General features: G+C 42.0%; 1 protein-coding gene across 1 annotated transcript in view; it reads right to left on the bottom strand.

Annotated features, from left to right (window-relative positions):
- The window catches only part of c19h8orf34 (chromosome 19 C8orf34 homolog), a 233,269-nt gene that overhangs the window by 11,696 nt on the left and 203,738 nt on the right, over window positions 1-17,835 (bottom strand). Inside the window, exon 12 of the mRNA XM_060900851.1 lies at window positions 2,537-2,955. Coding sequence (XP_060756834.1) covers window positions 2,537-2,955 — 419 coding nt within the window. The remainder of the gene's footprint in view (window positions 1-2,536; window positions 2,956-17,835) is intronic.

Raw genomic sequence — 17,835 nt, 5'->3', positions numbered from 1 at the left:
TCAGACAGGTTTGTACATATGCACGCCAATGTGTGGCGTTACTGGCGTAATTATGAACTTATATAAAGTTTCTTAATCGTTTTAGCCTATGTGTTGTGAGAATATTTAATGCCATATCGAGAGCTATGTACCAGGCATGCTAAATCATTATAGGCCTACTGCCGTGCCACAGCCTCTATCTTCCCCAACAAGCAGCATGGGAGAGCACCTCCTTAGCACACATTTATTAAGGCACATTTTTAGTTTGTTTACTGTATGTTATCATACTTTATGACTTTATTTGAAGCCATACTGGAAATGTTGTAAAATAAAGCAAATAAGAGATAATACACTACCGTTCAAAAGTTTGGGGTCACCCAGACAATTTTGTGTTTTCCATGAAAAGTCACACTTTTATTTCCCACCATAAGTTGTAAAATGAATAGAAAATATAGTCAAGACATTTTTCTGGCCATTTTGAGCATTTAATCGACCTCACAAATGTGATGCTCCAGAAACTCAATCTGCTCAAAGGAAGGTCAGTTTTATAGCTTCTCTAAAGAGCTCAACTGTTTTCAGCTGTGCTAACATGATTGTACAAGGGTTTTCTAATCATCCATTAGCCTTCTGAGGCAATGAGCAAACACATTGTACCATTAGAACACTGGAGTGAGAGTTGCTGGAAATGGGCCTCTATACACCTATGGAGATATTGCACCAAAAACCAGACATTTGCAGCTAGAATAGTCATTTACCACATTAGCAATGTATAGAGTGCATTTCTGATTAGTTTAAAGTGATCTTCATTGAAAAGAACAGTGCTTTTCTTTCAAAAATAAGGGCATTTCAAAGTGGCCCCAAACTTTTGAACGGTAGTGTATTACAAATGCAAGAAGAGCCATTAGCCACCATACCTATTGCAGGGTATTTATTTTTAATTATTTATGATGTATGTAATTGCTCAGTTAAAGTAAATAAAGCATGGTCACCTGTAATATCAAAGAACTTGAACTTGTGAATAATTGAAAAAAAAAAGAGAAAACAATACTGAGGAGACAGGGTTTCAAAGAGGGCAAGACAGGTAGAGAATATTTGTCAGATAACAGGCCCTGACGAATGCTCTATTACTAATAAGAAACATAGATAAGAAATAAATTAATAAGAAATGTATTAATATAGCTTATTTAAGTATGACCAAAATTTTTAAGCCCAACTTTGTGTGCACAGTCCCACCTATGGCCAAGGTTCAGCTTTTTGTGTTTCAATACTGTTCAAACTTAATCATTGTAATGTTTCTTGTAGCACATGCACATTTTGCTTACTGTTTTAAACATTTTATTTGTTCTTTTGCTGTTGATATTTTTCCCCATGCCAATCTTCTGCTGAACCCAGTGGTGGGGAAAGCCCTTAAATGCATAATGAATAGTCAGTGAGGGACAATCTTATTTTTGCAACAGTTATTAAAAACTTAACATTTAGTTTCAATTCAGAAGGTGTTTAGGCTTAGCTGATGAAATATTTTCAAACATGAACTTGCCTTTAAATCTGAAACACAGGTCTATAGGGCTACAGGAACATTGGCAGTCATCTGTAGTTTTCTAATGTGGGGGCTTTTAAGCCAAAACTTGGTGCTTTTGTTGGGCACAAGCTGAAGGCTTGGCAAGTCAGGGTGTGTAAGAATGTAGGTATGGCACAGCAGGCCACTCCAAAAATCCACCAGAATGCAGGAACAGCTACTAAATTCAAAATCTCAACCCCCCTTCATTGTCCATCTCCAGCTGGACGACCCACAAACAAAACACCAGAATGCAGGGGGACAAGTGAATATCAAACTGAATACAAAATTCCCACTTACCGCGTGGTGTGCGGAAAAATTTTGCTGTCGACCCCCCCCGCCAAAAAAAAATCTCACTCCAAGGAATTTTGAAAAGTTGGCAGCCCTGGCTAATAAGCTAGCTTGCATGACTACGACAATAGAGAGATGATCGTAGGATTTCAGTATCCATGTCTCGATATGGATTGTGATATATTCTACACTATTTATAAAAGAAATCATAACCTCAAAGTCAAAATATATCAGACACTCAAGATTTAGCTAGCTAGCTTAGCATGCTGGTCCTGTAGCTAAAGGTTTCTGGCGACGGAAATAAGAACATGTTCTTTCAACATATTGTTATTCTTTCATAAACTAAGTTTACATAACTGTATGTCAAGGTGAATAAGAGTGAGTGTGTGTGAGACCCCTTGCCATTACCACAGCTAATAAACAAGCTCACCATGACTGTGCAATTTTTGGCCAATCATCTAGGGCTCCAGGACTCTTAGAAAAAAGGTTCTTCAAGGGGTCTTTGGACAATTAAGGGTTCTAACAGGTTTTCTATTTAACCCCCTGTACTTCCTGTCAAAGTGTAGCATCGAATGCATAGTATATACCATTACTAATCCTTTGGATTTCGGTCTACTTCCTGTTTTTTGCTTCTTGTTTAGACGTCTTCTTGTTTTTGAACTTTGTAGCTGAAAAGATTTGTCTTTCGTGACTGCATGCCACATGGCTCACCTCAGACAGTGTGCTGCGCAGACTGAAGCTGTCTGTGCTGCTGAGACCGGGAGGGGTCAGAAGAGGTCGTGTTATTTGCCCAGTCGGGGTAACCGGTCTGCTCCTTGAGCGCCTGTACATGCGATCTGGGTTTCCGTGGCTTGTAGTAGGTAGAGAGCGCATCATGAGGCTGTTGGGGGTCATGGGCCTGCTGGGGGTCTGGGCTCTGCTGCAGGGGTTGCTGGGAGATTGAGTCCGGCTGATGATGAGCGGCAGCACGGGAGTCTTGCTTGGCGAGTTGGGCTTGGAGCTGAAGCCTGGCATGGGCAGCGCGTTGGCACTGTGAGGGTTCACAGGCAGGAGCAGGCTGCTGTGGGGGCTGATGGGACTCCTGCTGAGCTTCCCTTGTTCAGCCAGCTTGGCCAAGTCCTTCTCCACCTCTGGAGAGAATAAAAGTGGATTAGCTGTTTAATGAAATAAAGAACACAGCTTTTTAACTGATAACATCGAGGCCAAAAGTTTGTATACCCCTTAGGACAAAATGAAGAATACACAAAGGTTTAATTAATGCCAAAAGGACATTCTGAGGGTTCCACAGATGTTCTTTTTTTATTCATGGTATTTATACCACAGTGCCATCGAATTGGCAAATCTGATTGGCTGAAAGATGTTGCTTAATTTTCTATGTTCATATAAATTTGCTCATTCAAATACATTACTGTGGGCGGCACGGTGGTGTAGTGGTTAGCGCTGTCGCCTCACAGCAAGAAGGTCCGGGTTAGAGCCCCGTGGCCGGCGAGGGCCTTTCTGTGCGGAGTTTGCATGTTCTCCCCGTGTCCGCGTGGGTTTCCTCCGGGTGCTCCGGTTTCCCCCACAGTCCAAAGACATGCAGGTTAGGTTAACTGGTGGCTCTAAATTGAGCGTAGGTGTGAATGTGAGTGTGAATGGTTGTCTGTGTCTATGTGTCAGCCCTGTGATGACCTGGCGACTTGTCCAGGGTGTACCCCGCCTTTCGCCCGTAGTCAGCTGGGATAGGCTCCAGCTTGCCTGCGACCCTGTAGGACAGGATAAAGCGGCTAGAGATAATGAGATGAGAATTAAATACATTACTGTTACTATAGTAATAGCTAATTCACATGGATTTAGCAGATGATTGCTGAGAAATCAAACACTTCAGGCAGGATGTTATAAGAAAAGAATCAGGTCATAACAGGAACTCTATTTCACATTGGACCATATCACACCACCCTATTGTTGATTAATTAAATAATGTTGGCTGGGTTTTTTCCTGGTCTATCAGATATATTCCATTCAGCTAGCATGATACTGAACGAGTCGAAGACGAGTAGCTGAATGGAATATATCTGATAGACCACGAAAAAAGCCAGCCAATATTATTATCATTATTATACATTCCTTTCAGGTGTTCAACGTGTCTTTCTCTTTCAAAACTCTCTCAAAATCTTCCATATTTAATAAAGCAAACCTGGTGGCCGCGTTTGTTTACAAATTGTCACAGTCGCTCGCTAGCGCGGAAGTTTTATGTCTCCGATGTGTGACGTCATGTTGTCTTGACAACCATGCAATATCATAAACCATATTCAACGCTCATTCTCCATTGGGTAGAGTGACGTAATACACGTAGGATAAGCAATATGCTAACAATATTGCATGCTGTCAAACCAAATGAATGAAACCTGCTAGAAGGGAATAGAACACGTTTTTATTCCATCAAAAAAGTGTCCTGTATGCATAATAATGTGCTATAATAGCACACCTCATTATGTTTTAGCGAATACATAAATCAATCTAACATCAGTTGATCTTTCATTCTGACAGTAATAAAGATATTCTTTCGACTTTTTTCCCTGCCTCCATTACATTACAGGAATTTAGCAGACGTTCTTATCCAGAATGATGTACAACATACCCACAGCAGCAGCCTGGGGTTCAGTGCCTTGTTCAAGGGCACTTCAGCCATTCCTGCTGGTCCAGGGAAATGAACCAACAACCTTTTGGTCACAAAGCAGCTTCTCTAATCATTAGGCCATGGCTTCCCTGTAGCCGCCAACATCTTTTCTATCATCAGAGCAGCTTAAAGTAAATTAAAGGCACTTTTGACTATTTTTTAAACACACAATCCATAAGAAATACAAATTCAGCTGTTTGTTCTGTTTGGATTAAAGTGACCTTTCTGAAATTTTTCCTAAAGTAGCACAACGATAAATGTAAATACATGAAAACTTTTTTTTTCCGATATTGCTTGCCTCAATGTTTGGGTTGCATTTGGGTGAATTTGACCTGAGAAATAAACTAACAGTGTTGAAAATGAAGCACAAACTGAAACAGAAATATGATCTTATCCCCTGTCCGCAAATATGGCAGGAACTTTAAGCGGTGTGTTTTTATTGGTAATAACTGAGATATGCTGCGTTTTATGGCAAATAATTTAAAAAGATTGCCAGGGTCGATGGAACATTGTTAAGTGCTGAACCGAACATGAAGGTTAATCTGCCAAATCACAACCGCAGCCCTGCGGGGAACATTTCAAACAGCTCATTTTGGTGATTTAAACATCCTTGCACACCTGAGTCAGCTTATGGAGGGCTTAATATTGATCTGATGAGTTGAAACAGGTGTGTATGAGCAGGATAAACCCCTGAAATAAGCTGTGCGGGATTAGGATCGACAACAGCAAGCTGTTACCTTGCGTTACCTTAAATGAATTAATGAACAAATAAAGAGATAAATGAAGTAAGGGATAAAATACAACGTGGTGTGCTGGAGTAGGAGAACAATCCACGATAGGGTGGTGTGATACGGCCTGATTCAAAACAGAGTTAGTGTCATCACCTCAAAGCAAAGTACAACAATTTTACAAGAATTTTTTTGTTTATTAAAACATGACGTCATGCGATTTATCAATTTATAGCTATGTTTAATGATGAGAAATGCCACGTCATGTTACTGAAGTGCAAAGTCCTGTGTTACAAACATGACAAACCCTTGACACTAGAGATTCCTTCTATAAATGTTAATAAACGCATCACCAGATCAACAATTTTTGTGAAACAGTAAATTTTTTAACCCATTCCCTGTATTATTAGTCTTAGATTAAGTGCAATGCCCTCTATACATGTCCCCGTGTAAGAAAAGACAATGAGCACATTAATATAAACCTGTGATTTAAAGAAAATTAATCCACACCTTCTGACCAATCAGATTCAAGACCGCACCAGTGCTGTGGTAATTAAAAAAAATGAAAGGACAATGAAATAAACGAATGTACAAGCTATTTAAAAGTGAACACTCTTCAGTCACTCACATCCACTTGGGCTTGCGGTGATACACACATGTGGCTGCCGTCTAATCCCTTACATATTTAGTCAGCAGCGTGAGAGCATCGTTTCCTGCCGTTTGCCCCAAAGTGGTTTTAATAGCGATGGGTAGGAGTATTTACTGGCTGTGTAAATTGTATGAGAGGCTGCTTCCTCTGACAGCGTTCAAAACATACTTAACAGAGCCACAGCTCTTCAGAAATATACTTATTGGCTTTGGTAGGTGTTCAGATGTTGTTGTTGTTTGTGCTGTCTTTTCTCCTCCCATTTCTCAGAAAGAACATCTGGGCTGCTCTCGCTATGCTTTTAATATCATTAGCGCCACTCTTTTTTCTTGGGTTTTTCCCTCATGGAAGAATTTTATTCCCCAAAATAGGACTTATTTTGAGAATTCCCGGGAAGCACACATGCGTGATGTGCGAAACACGGAATATGTGTATTTCCTAAAACCATTACTTCTTCTGTAGCCAAGAGCGAACATGTGCATAATAAAATTATGAGATCACAACTGTGGCGCACATACCAGTGTTGTAGTTGAGTCAATAAACCTCGAGTCCGAGTCCAGTCTCGAGTCCCCAGTGTTCAAGTCTGAGTCAAGTCCAAGTCATTAAAAACAATTTCGAGTCACGTACGAGTCGAGTCCACGATTGAGCCGAGAACAAGACTCCAACTGCGCCATTTGACGGTGGCTGTTTCAGCGCCATTAACATTAGTTTGTTCCTGAACATGACATATGAACAGGTGAACGTGCATTCTCTTTATTAGGGAGTGTGAAGTATTCTGTCAGAGATGGTTGGGAGATGGATGCAAGTGCAGAAGGTGTGTTTATTAATATAAGTGAAGACAGGTAAACAATCCAGAACGGCAGGCAAAATTGTAAAACAGTAAAACAGGCAATAGGTCAAGCGAGGCACAAAGAGGCTATCGTAGACTCGGCAGAATCAAAGACAAGAAACAGGAAATCAGGGATCAGGAACCCAAACAAGGAAATAAGGCTCGGTAATGTGTCAGCAACGCAACTCAATACTTCGCAAAGTAAGTGTGTTTTCACAGTTTATATACAGGCGCGCTGATTGTGCCTTAATCCTGTGCAGGTGTGAGTTGTTTACAGCGCATGCAAGAGTCCGCTTGGTGCGTGCACTGTCTGGAGCGCACCCGAGAATCTATCTGATGCACTCGCCAAGGCACGCAGGTATGACACAAAATTAGCACATAAATTAATGTAGATCAGGGCTTTGAACCAGAATTTTTTTCCTATTGGTTCGTTCCGAACAGAAACGGAATTTTAACGTTTCCGGTTTTGGGTTCCACCATTAAATAGACGTTCCCGAACCGGTTAGAACAAAAAAATTTCGTTCCCGGAATGGTTAATTACGTTCCCTGTCAGCTGTTTAACAAATGGCTATAAAATTATGTCTCTGTCTCATCCAGCTTAAGCCAAATGTAGGCTAATTCTATTACAACCTTCATTAAATAAGACAAGAAATAATTCAAAACAATTATTTCAAATGTTGGCGATTTGGATTCTCAGTATGTCTTCCCATCTACACAAACAGAAAAAGTGCCAAAAATGAAAGATAATTTGTTTAGTGTGTTACCAAAGGCTAGTCAGGCCCTATAGAGGGCTACCGCATGACGTCACCGCGCCGCGAGATTTTGTTAGGCGCCATATTGGAAGACCAAGTACACATCTATGCAAGTACATACATACATAAAACAAACTACACCTGAAATGTAGCCAGGGCCGGTTCTGCCCTAATCTGGACTCGGGTGCAACATCGCGCAACCCCCCCCCCCAAAAAAAACAAAAAAAAACAAAAAACAAAACACCAGTCTAAATCAGGACAACCATCACATAACTATAACTATAAACATTTTATATCAACTATTTTAACTAAATGGGCTATAATAAATAAGCCTGCAGGCAGCCACGGCGGGCTGCCTCAGAAAATTAACCATTCAATGACACAACTGAAAGCCTGCAGCCACGGCGGGCTGCCTTAAAAAGTAACCATTTGTCCTACCTTAAAACTCGTTTTGCATTTTCTGCCTCCTTTTTTGTATTTTCAACCCTCCGTTTATTTTCTTTCCTTTTCTGAAAACCCGATTTGTGTCCAGACATTTTGTTCTGCTACCAATGAACTAACTCGTCAGGTCTCGTCTCTCGAGCCCGCGATGATTCCCGTGGGAAGGGCAACAACTGATACATTTTTACAAACAGCCAATAGGGAGGTTGCAACGTTCAGGCTCTTCTTTGCTCAGACACTCAGTAATGGAGACATGATAGCAGTCCACCTTCCCGCTCTCTCCATTCAGTCAGCGAACGTCACACAGGAAGTGAACCCCAGCGGGTCATAGAAACTTGTGCAGGAGAAGAATGACTTTTTTATTTGTAGGCTACGGAAACTTTGAGGAACGAAATAAAAACCGGTATTAACCGGTTACCATTATTTTTAATAAGCGTTTCTGTTCCGGAACATAAAAAATAATAAAGTTTCTGGTTTCGTTTCTGTTCCATGTGAAATAGAAAAAGTTCCCGGTTTTCGTTTTCGTTCCTTGAACCGGTTCAAAGCCCTGATGTAGATATAAATATCTTATGCCAAATTATTATGGCATGTTAAAAAAAATTAAGAGAAACCCGAGTCCTTGTCTCCAATTTATGAGTCTGAATGCAGTTAATGCACGAGTCCGAGTCTGAGCCATCAGTGCTCAAGTCCAAGTCAAGTCACGAGACCTTAAAATCAGGGCACGAGTCAGACTCGAGTCCAAGTCCTGGACACGAGTACTACAAGCCTGGCACATACTGTACGTATATGCATTCCACATGCTGTCCACACACAGACTCAGACTTCAATCACAGGAAGAATGGCTCACTCTCATCTCATTATCTCTAGCCGCTTTATCCTGTTCTACAGGGTCGCAGGCAAGCTGGAGCCTATCCCAGCTGACTACAGGCGAAAGGCGGGGTACACCCTGGACAAGTCTCCAGGTCATCACAGGGCTGACACATAGACACAGACAACCATTCACACTCACATTCACACCTACGGTCAATTTAGAGTCACCAGTTAACCTAACCTGCATGTCTTTGGACTGTGGGGGAAACCGGAGCACCCGGAGGAAACCCACGCGGACACGGGGAGAACATGCAAACTCCACACAGAAAGGCCCTCGCCGGCCACGGGGCTCGAACCCAGACCTTCTTGCTGTGAGGCAACAGCGCTAACCACTACACCACCGTGCCGCCGGAAGAATGGCTGTTAAAAAAAAAAAAGAAACTATGTACAACCCCAAAACAGGAAAAGTTGGGACAGTATATGGAAAACACAAATAAACAAAGAAAGCAGTGATTTCTAAATTGACTTTGACTTCATTGCAGACATAATGAACCCAAGATATTTCATGTTTTGTTGGTCAACTACATTTCATTGGTTAATATACATCCATTCCTGCAACACATTCCAAAAAAAAGTTGTGATGGAGGCAATTTAGGGCTAGAAATGAAGTAAAACAATTAAATAATGATGTGATTTGAAACAGGTGATGTCAACAGGTGATTATAATCATGATATGGTACAAAAATCAGTATCCAAAAAAGGCTGAGTCTTTGAGGAGCAAAGATGGGCGAAGAATCTTCAGTTTCTCAACAAATGCATGAGAAAAGTGTTTAAAAACAATGTTCCTCAAAGAAAGATATGAAGGGATTTGGATATTTTACCCTCTATGGTGCATATCATTAAACGATTCAAGGAATCTGCAGGAATTTTGGTGCGTAAAGGGCAAAGGCTCAAGCCTAATCTGAACGCCCATGATCTCCGATCCCTCAGACGGCACTGCATCAAGAACCCTCATTCGTCTATAGCTGATAAAACCACATAGACTCAGGATTACTTTGGCAAACCTTTGTCAAGCTACAATCCAGAGTTGCATCCACAAATACCAGTTAAAACTCATTCTCATCTCATCTCATTATCTCTAGCCGCTTTATCCTGTTCTACAGGGTCGCAGGCAAGCTGGAGCCTATCCCAGCTGACTACGGGCGAAAGGCGGGGTACACCCTGGACAAGTCGCCAGGTCATCACAGGGCTGACACATAGACACAGACAACCATTCACACTCACATTCACACCTACGCTCAATTTAGAGTCACCAGTTAACCTAACCTGCATGTCTTTGGACTGTGGGGGAAACCGGAGCACCCGGAGGAAACCCACGCGGACACGGGGAGAACATGCAAACTCCACACAGAAAGGCCCTCGCCGGCCACGGGGCTCGAACCCGGACCTTCTTGCTGTGAGGCGACAGCGCTAACCACTACACCACCGTGCCGCCCCAGTTAAAACTTTACTGTGCAAAAAGGAAGATGATTTTGCTATATCTCCAGTATATAGCTCCAGTGCAAGGCTGGTTGTGTTTAGATATAATCACATGATCTTGTTTATGCTGTAAAAGTGGAAAAACCACATTTACACACTCAGAGACGTAAACAGGATACACTCGGGAATAACTCCACCACACGCTCTGCCGGGTCCAGTCAGGGTTAAATCTGGATTTAGGAGGCGGGGAAGCCCTACTTCTTTCACTGGTGCGAAGAATCTGTTCTTATATCAAGCAATATCACGGAAATGTTTTTTAGAACAACTTGCAATTAAAGTAACTCCAACTGGATGGCCAAAACTAAAGTTTGTTTGTCAAGTTTCAGCATCAAACTTGTGTCAAAATATATTCTGGTTGTTTTCTGGGAAAGTTATAAGACACAGTAACGTAATTAAACTTGCTAAATAAACCTGTTTTTGATTTAATAACCAAAGGTCTTCTTGAAGAAACAGTCTATAAAGTAGTGTGGAACTGTTTTACACCATCATATTAATCATCACCATGATGTCTTTCTGTGAATTACAGTATCAGAGTTCACATCATCTCACCATTTATATAAACCAAAGCTGGAGGAGTTCTCAGAGTCCCAGATTTACATTGCTTTCTACTTACAAACATTATTTATACTGTAAATATATTATTGTAGCCAGGGCCGGCTCTAGGTCTTTGGCTGCCCTAGGCGAGATTGAGTTTTGGCGCCCCCCCCAAGAAAAAAACCCCTCTATCTAAATAACACTTTAATCTAATCACTCTATTCTATTACTATTAAACAATGTACGGTGCATGGACAATAAACAAGAAGTCATTTTTATCTTTTTCATTATTGTTATCATTATTAACATAAAGTGTCACAAAGTAAAATGACCACACAAATTCAATACATATCTCCATATAATGGGCAAAAACTCTTCCGCACCCTGTTCAAAGTGTAGTGCATGGACAATAAACAAGAAATTATTTTTAGTTTCTTTTTTGCTATTAAAAGTTAAGTCATCTCTGAAGAATTAACAAATTAAATGAATAAAAAATTCTACAATTCTAAATTGTGCAAACTTAAGCACCCTGTTAGGACATCAATGGGCTGTATTTTCAAACAAAAGTGCCATTATGGGTACTTTGTTATTGAAGTCTATTGCTGTTTGCATCTAGTTAGCTAGGCAGACATTGATTCAGGCGTCTAAAATATTAATTTGCCACTATAATGGTTGATATGAGAGATTAGATCAGACTTACCTCTATACTTGGCTCTATTTGTTTCTTCCTGTAGCCTTCGTTTGCGCCCTAGTTTGGATTTCTTCATTTAAGCACTTGTAGTCTGGGCTACTTTTTGCAGTGGATAGCCATTCTCATTCCCCGATGAACACCGCTCCCCCCCCCCCCCCCCCCCCCATAACCTATCATTGTGCATTTTTAGTAGGCATAAGGAAATCACCGACCACTACTGCGTAGGCTACACTTGTTTTTCAACCTTTCTGAGCCAGGGCGCACTTTTTTCAATGAAAAAATCTCAAGGCACATCACCAATAGAAAATGTTGACTGAAACTAAAACGCTGTTGCCAATATTTACAATATACAGTCATTCTATAATTTTCCACGGTACACTTGGTGATCTCTCACGGCACACTAGTGTTCCGCGGTACTGGAGTTCGGCAGCACAGTGGTTGAAAACACTGTACACCACTGATGCACTTGGTAACATCTCCATTCAATAACTCCATCCCTCCTTTTTGGTGGGGTTTTGGTCACCCTTGGCGCCCCTGGGCACACTTTGCGCTCTAGGCAATTGCCTAGGTCGCCTATAGCAATCGCCGGCTATGGCCAAAACAGAGAATAGCCGCGGATGCGCACTTGCGCGCCCGAAGACACACTATAGACAGGGCGAACCACTGTTGAGCACTTATTGTTTCATGATTAACAACCACCACCACGATTTTTTTTGACAAATCGCACCCTGACTACATGCTTTGCTGTACAATTAAATTAGGCTAAGACATTATAATGCTGACTCGTTTTCAGAAGAGTGGAAGTCATAATTTTTCTCCCCCCATTTCTGCGCCCCTGGATGGACGCAGCGCCCTTAGCATTTGCCCATACGCATGGGCCGGCTCTGATTGTAGCTACTGTATCTGTGTATAAAACTGAAGTCTGTGTGTATATCCTTTTTACACAAGTGTGTTTTAACATACCTGAGCTTGCATCCACTCCGATCCCACGCTCGAGCAGTTTTTTTTTTAAACCTGCCCTTGATGTTTCTAAGCAATCTAAGTAAATTATTTAAAGGAAACTGACTCCTTTTTACAATTTTTCCCCCCTAATTCTACATGAATAAGTTGAGTCAATATATTTAAAGGTGCTGACTGCAAAGTTGAATTCTAGGCAGAATGTTCTATTTCTGTTGCTGTTGGAGTTTTGAGATGTTTCGCTGCTGCACACACACTGTGTATCCTGTGTGTAAATGTTTTGCCGAGATTAAAAGCGTGCTGCATTTTACAATTCCGGAGATTGCCAAAGCAAGTGAGCAACAATATCACGTGACCACTGTGGGACGTGTTTGACCTACTTTAACCAAAACAAGTCGGCGTGGGCAAACATGGTGGATTCGGCTCTCCCGCCAGCTAACGTCAACCACAAATTACATCCCTGCAACTCAAAACTCTCCGAGGTTGATGCAGAGTCACGATGTTTTCCGCATGTCGCCATCTTGGTGTGATGCAGTTCCATAGTTATGCTAATTAATTAAAGCTCTTCGCATTCAGCTGTTTCTGTCGGGCCGTACTGTTTACCTCAAGAGGGGGGAAAACGGTCCCAAAATGAAGAAAAGCGACCCTCAAGACATCAAAATGATCATATCTTGTCTGCATGATATTATTCTTGTGAGACAGAGGAAAATGCCATGCACAATACAAAAATGAGAAAATTTCAGATGTCTTTGCAGTCAGCACCTTTAAGGGCATTGCCAAGGATCCAACAGTGGCAGCTTGGTAGTGCTCAGGCTTAAACTCCCAATCCTTCCATCAGTAACCCAGCACCTTTACCGTTTGAGCCAACACAGCCTCAATGATATGTCAATTTGACTTTTTTGTTAAGTTCAGTCCTAAAAGTCATGGGTTGACTCTCTCATCAAGAATGAAAAAACCAACCAAACAAAACTTGACACATATTTGCACAGCCAATATAACATCAATTAAATGGTGTGAACTCTATCAGAAACCTGTCCAAAATACAACATTGAGAAAAACTAAACACAGGTACTATATATTTTGTTCCTAATGTACTCATGAAAGAAAAAAAAGTCACAGTCTTTGTTAGCACTGGAGGTGTGACAGTGTGATGGAAATCTAATCTAACTTCCTTCCATCCATTATCCATAACCGCTTATCCTGTGCAGGGTCGCAGGCAAGCTGGAGCCTATCCCAGCTGACTACGGGCGAAAGGCGGGGTACACCCTGGACAAGTCGCCAGATCATTGCAGGGCTGACACAGAGAGACACACAACCATTCACACTCACATTCACACCTCCGGTCAATTTAGAGTCACCAGTTAGCCTAACCTGCATGTCTTTGGACTGTGGGGGAAACGGGAGCACCCGGAGGAAACCCACGCGGACACGGGGAGAACATGCAAACTCCACACAGAAAGGGCCCTGTCGGCCACGGGGCTCGAACCCAGGACCTTCTTGCTGTGAGGCGACAGTGTTAACCACTACACCACCGTGCTGCCGTATCTAATCTAACTTTTACAGGATAATATTAAAGCCTAGGTCACAACCGGACAAACGATTTTTTGGCCGTGTGATTTTTGGCGTTTCCCAAATCGCTGTGTTTTTTTTGTTCATGGAGAAAGATGCACGTTGGCCGTAAGTTTGTCTTGCAACCTGAAAAAAAACGTAAGCGCCCGTAGAGTTTGTTTGACATGACAAAGAACCTCTGCGGCCAGTCTACGGCTCGAAAATCAGCACGTCATACGCGCGCCCTCCGTGCGTTTCTTGCGTTTTTTGCACGTAGACCGGCCGTAGGAGCACGTACGGCCGGTTGTGACCGAGGCTTAAGTCATTGTTTTTAACATTTTGTGTAACTGAGTCATAACCATGATTAACCTTCTCATTATCTCAAAATAGTGCTTGTGGTATAAATTTGTCTTCAACTCACAGAAATGGACTTAAGCAAAAATAATACCTGCTTGTTGGTTGTAACAGAATGGACACACAGCTGTCGCTTCTGCATTTGCATTTTGTACTTTTAACTAGAAGCACTCATGAAGACAAAGCGGTAAAAAAACAGGGATGTGCTATTTCATTCATTTGAGTTAGTAAATTAATTTGCACAAAACTTGTCAATCTATATTCTTCTTCAGCCAGCAAGGGCACCACTGATGACATTTTAACAGTCCATCATTGATGTGTCTAAAGCCTCACTCACAACCTGCCAGACGTGCTGCTACGGGCGGTCTACGGTAAAAAATTTGGCAAAACCGTGCTTGAGACTTGCGCGACACTTGCGTGTGTTTGGCACCGTAGAAGGTCACAGACTGCCCGTGGAGACTTTTGGTCCTGCACATGCAAATTCTACAGGTCTTGCGACAAATCAAGAATCCTTTTGTACACCTGAACCAAGTCAGCAGCGCAGCGAGTAGAGGCTTTTTGCGATGACAGTAAGACGCATGAGTGATGCACGGTCATTGTATGAGTGACGTGCCTCAGAAGTACTACACAAGTATTCCACACTTGCCATTTGTGCGGTGTGCAAGACAGAAGTACCTCTCACTTTCTACCCCATGTGTGGCGTGCACGCAGCGCACGCGACACGAGGGGCAAGACTCTGGGTATACAGTATATATTGGGGAGGAACCAAGGAACCGATCGTGTAGCGTGTAGCATTGTAGAAAGGAAGAAGACCACCTCATTTGCTGTTTTTATTTGAGTATATGTTAATTTGCCATGCAAACGTCAAATAATAAAACATGAGTATAAGGGAATAACACATTTTATTACATTGTAAAAAATCCCAACTAAATAGCCCAACAGTTTGAGCACTGAAACACACTTTGACTCCAAGCTGCTGTCCTGCTCCTACTGCTGCTGAGTGGTGGGACGGGGTGTCGGGATGTCCTTGTCCTCATCACTGAGCATGGCACAATGGCCCGACAGCGATGATGGGATTGCAATGTCCTCACTTCTGGGCGTCGTTAGCTGAAACATACATGAAAATCAGCACATATAGTATTAATTACATAAGCATATAGATGTTGAAAGTTTAAAGCACGTGTATTTACCTGTGAAAATCCCTCTGGCGGGGTGCTGGGCCTTCTGCCGGCTTGAAGGCAAACTTCTCCCTGTCCGTGCAGGGCTCGCCGGTGCTGCTACCATCATCATCAAATTCTTCCTCCTCCTTCCCCTCTGCTGTTTCAGGCTGGGTTACTTCACTTTCGCTCGCTTCTTCTTGGGTCCCATTTTCTAAACTTTAAACTGAAAATTTTTAAATTTTTCCCACAAAATATCCAATGTTCTTCAGCCGAAAGAGAGATGCAGAATGCTGCAGACACGCTGGTTTTATACCCACTCCTGGCTTGCATCACACGCAAGTTATGAGTGATTGTAATGTGCTAATCACATGCATCACACACGCTTCACAAGTGCGGCCCGAACTCGTAGCGCAGGAAACTGGTCAAATGCAAGTCTCACACACTCCACACTCACTGAACAAGCACTGATGACATGCGTCAGATATACGCTTTCCACGGGCTAACATCGCAATTTTTTCCACGCCTCAAGGAAGTCAGGTGGGCAACCTGTACTTGACAAGTACTTTGCCCGTACTCCTCCCCCAAACTTTCCCCCAGGTTCACCGCGACCCTCCAGCACGGCTGCGAGCTACCAAACCCTGCGACCCGTGCGTGTCCAAAACACTTACGACGGGTTGTGAGTGAGGCTTAAGGCATTTTAAACTTGGCAGAGCCCATTCTTCTCCAAGCTTGATCAGTTTAGAGTAGTCAGTTAGTCTTTGGAGTGTGGGGAGAAACCAGAGCACCTGGAGGAAACCCACAGAGACACGGGGAGGACTCCACAAAGAAAGGCCTCTCATTGGCCATGAGGTTCAAACCTGGAACCTTCTTGCTATGGGGCAACAGTGCTAACCACTACACCACCGTGCCACCCAAATACTACATAGCTTATTCATAAAATAAACTTCACTTCAACCTGAGATGCTGCCAGAATCTAACAGGGTCTTGGACTGTATTGAGCTGAGAAGTTGTTATTTAAGACCTGACCCTTTTCTACATTTTCAGCAATCAAACTTAGCTAAATTCCACGTCTGTTCAGGGTGTAAGGGCGTGTGTTAATCGCTGGTCTTGAAATGTCATTAACTCAAGCAAGAAAGAGTTAATAAATATTGTCCTTTTTGGCTCAAGTCTAATTAAGATGGACTCGCTTCCAGGAAAGCATATTTCTGTCACCTATTCTATTAATAGTCGACACTTTAGCTTGTGGTAAAGTTCAACAGCTGGAGCCAATTCACAACTTTCAGTTATATCAAATTCTGCTAAATTTGGGCACCCTGATATTATTAACGATCGTGTTCGTAATTAATATCACTGTATGGAAAGCCAAAATTCCAGTCCCAGAGCATATCCAGATGTTAATAAAATCTGATTTGGAGCTTGGAATCATCTCCCTAATGTCTATCACATTGCTCATTCTCATTCTCCATAGACATATCACTTTACTGAACAATTTTTTTTTTCTGGAAAAGCTTCACATCATCATGGCTGGCTGGAAGAATTGTTTATGTCTGTGTACTGAGTGGCGTGTGGCTAAATCAGCTCCGATCTCAGGCTCGATTAGGGCTGATTAAACAAGAGAGGATGACTTTGAAGAAACGGGGAAGAAATGTAAGCTCGGGAGTAGATTGAATCGAATCTTTTTTGAATAGTCTTTGATCAGAAAAAGGAGGAAAAATGAATTGTCTCTTTGAATAACACAAGTATGAAACTCATCCCTGAGCGGGAGGATGAGATGAAAAATAAGTCATGTGGAACGCTGTTACAGTGTTTGGAGTTACTCAGAACAATCGTACAGCATATACGAATTATCCACGTGTAGCAAAAAACGCTATTGCACAGGAGGAAATAATAATAATAATAATAATAATGCAGATCCATTTGCCTTATCATAAATAAGGCAAAAGTGCTAGCTTTCGATATGGAAGGCATAACAAAAGCATGAAAGAACTGAATTAGGCTGCTGGACGGTCAAATGCACCTCCTCATGGAGAAATCTGTTTAGATAGAACCCATGGTGGAAAAATAAAATAAATCCATGTTTTCTGAGAGACTGGAGGGAATTTTGTTGATCTGTTATATCAGTCCACCAAATAACATGGATATTCTCAATACAGTATACAGCATATACACTCACTCACCACTTTATTAGGAACACCCATCCACCTGCTGTTTGATGCAGTTCTGTAATCAGCCGATCCCTTGACAGCAGCACAATGCATCAAATCATGCAGATACAAATTAAGAGCTTCAGTTAATGTTCACTTCAAACATCAGAACGGGAAAAATTGTGATCTCAAAGTGTGACTTTTTTTCACTGTGGCAT

The sequence above is a fragment of the Neoarius graeffei genome, chromosome 19 (genome assembly GCF_027579695.1).
Source record: "Neoarius graeffei isolate fNeoGra1 chromosome 19, fNeoGra1.pri, whole genome shotgun sequence".
In the NCBI taxonomy this organism is placed as follows: Eukaryota; Metazoa; Chordata; class Actinopteri; order Siluriformes; family Ariidae; genus Neoarius; species Neoarius graeffei.
Note: the sequence above shows the minus strand (reverse complement) of the source record. Positions and strands in the feature narration are given on the sequence as shown.